Raw genomic sequence first — 970 nt, 5'->3', positions numbered from 1 at the left:
TGGTGGCATTGAGTTAAATTTATGCATTGAGCAGGAAAATGTTTCTTATTAACAAAAATGCAGTATGAGAGATGAGGGGGACTGGAGGGATACTGAGGCAGCCAGTAAGTTGTTACTTGGTCAGATTTGACTATGAATGGTAAACTCACCATATATCATAACTTATCTCCATCCCATCCTCCTCACCCCAAGGCCTAATAATATTTTGATTCAGTGCAACATTAAGCCATTTGCAGCCACCATAATCTATGCAATTTCTTTTTAGATAAATGCTTGCCAAAAGTAACAGTGATCTTAATCATGTTTAGGTAAGTATAAGTAGAACCTTAATAAGAATTTAAAACATAATTTCTTTTTCCATTTTATATAATAAGAAAAGAAAATTACCTGAACAGAAGCATAGAAGCGTTCATGGTTAAAGATGCTGCCTACAGTCCCATAATCATGGCCAGCTTTCTGGCCTAACTTGTAGACATAACGACAGCCTGCCAAGAATGATATGGAGAGTGAATTTGCAAAGGACTAGTTATTACATACAAGTTATACGGAAAATAATCATCAGAATCCTAGATCTTAGCACTTTCATTGCACTAAGAGTGTAAAAAACATGGACATAGAAAAGAAAATACGTGTTGATGGTAGCTTCATCAAATTTATAATGTGAAAGATGAAAATGACATTCTCCTCCCTTGGCCTGTTATTTGAAATTTTCCATATTCCCTGATGGAGGCAAAATTATATATTCATTCAGTATTACATTATATTTGTATCCAATTTTCTATTCAGTATAGAGATATTTGTGAATATCCTTATTTGAATCACACTGACATTTATGGCAGATGCTGGATTATGCATGCTACATCTCTGGGAATGGAGCGAGTAAGAGGATATACCTTTAGAAGGTTTCAGCTGTAAATCGGGGTTGTCAGTGGTAGTAGTCATAGTTTGAAGGTGAGAATTCTTCTCTGAT

General features: G+C 35.1%; 1 protein-coding gene and 1 long non-coding RNA gene across 2 annotated transcripts in view; both read right to left on the bottom strand.

Annotated features, from left to right (window-relative positions):
* The window catches only part of LOC119591975, a 47,801-nt gene that overhangs the window by 24,080 nt on the left and 22,751 nt on the right, over nucleotides 1-970 (bottom strand). The window lies entirely within an intron of this gene.
* LOC119591972 (centrosomal protein of 76 kDa-like) overlaps nucleotides 1-970 on the bottom strand; it is a 22,199-nt gene that overhangs the window by 3,343 nt on the left and 17,886 nt on the right. Inside the window, exon 5 of the mRNA XM_037940726.1 lies at nucleotides 388-485. Coding sequence (XP_037796654.1) covers nucleotides 388-485 — 98 coding nt within the window. The remainder of the gene's footprint in view (nucleotides 1-387; nucleotides 486-970) is intronic.

Source organism: Penaeus monodon, chromosome 29 (genome assembly GCF_015228065.2).
Source record: "Penaeus monodon isolate SGIC_2016 chromosome 29, NSTDA_Pmon_1, whole genome shotgun sequence".
Taxonomy (NCBI): domain Eukaryota; kingdom Metazoa; phylum Arthropoda; class Malacostraca; order Decapoda; family Penaeidae; genus Penaeus; species Penaeus monodon.
The sequence above is the reverse complement of the archived record's forward strand: the minus strand, read 5'-3'. Positions and strand labels throughout refer to the sequence as shown.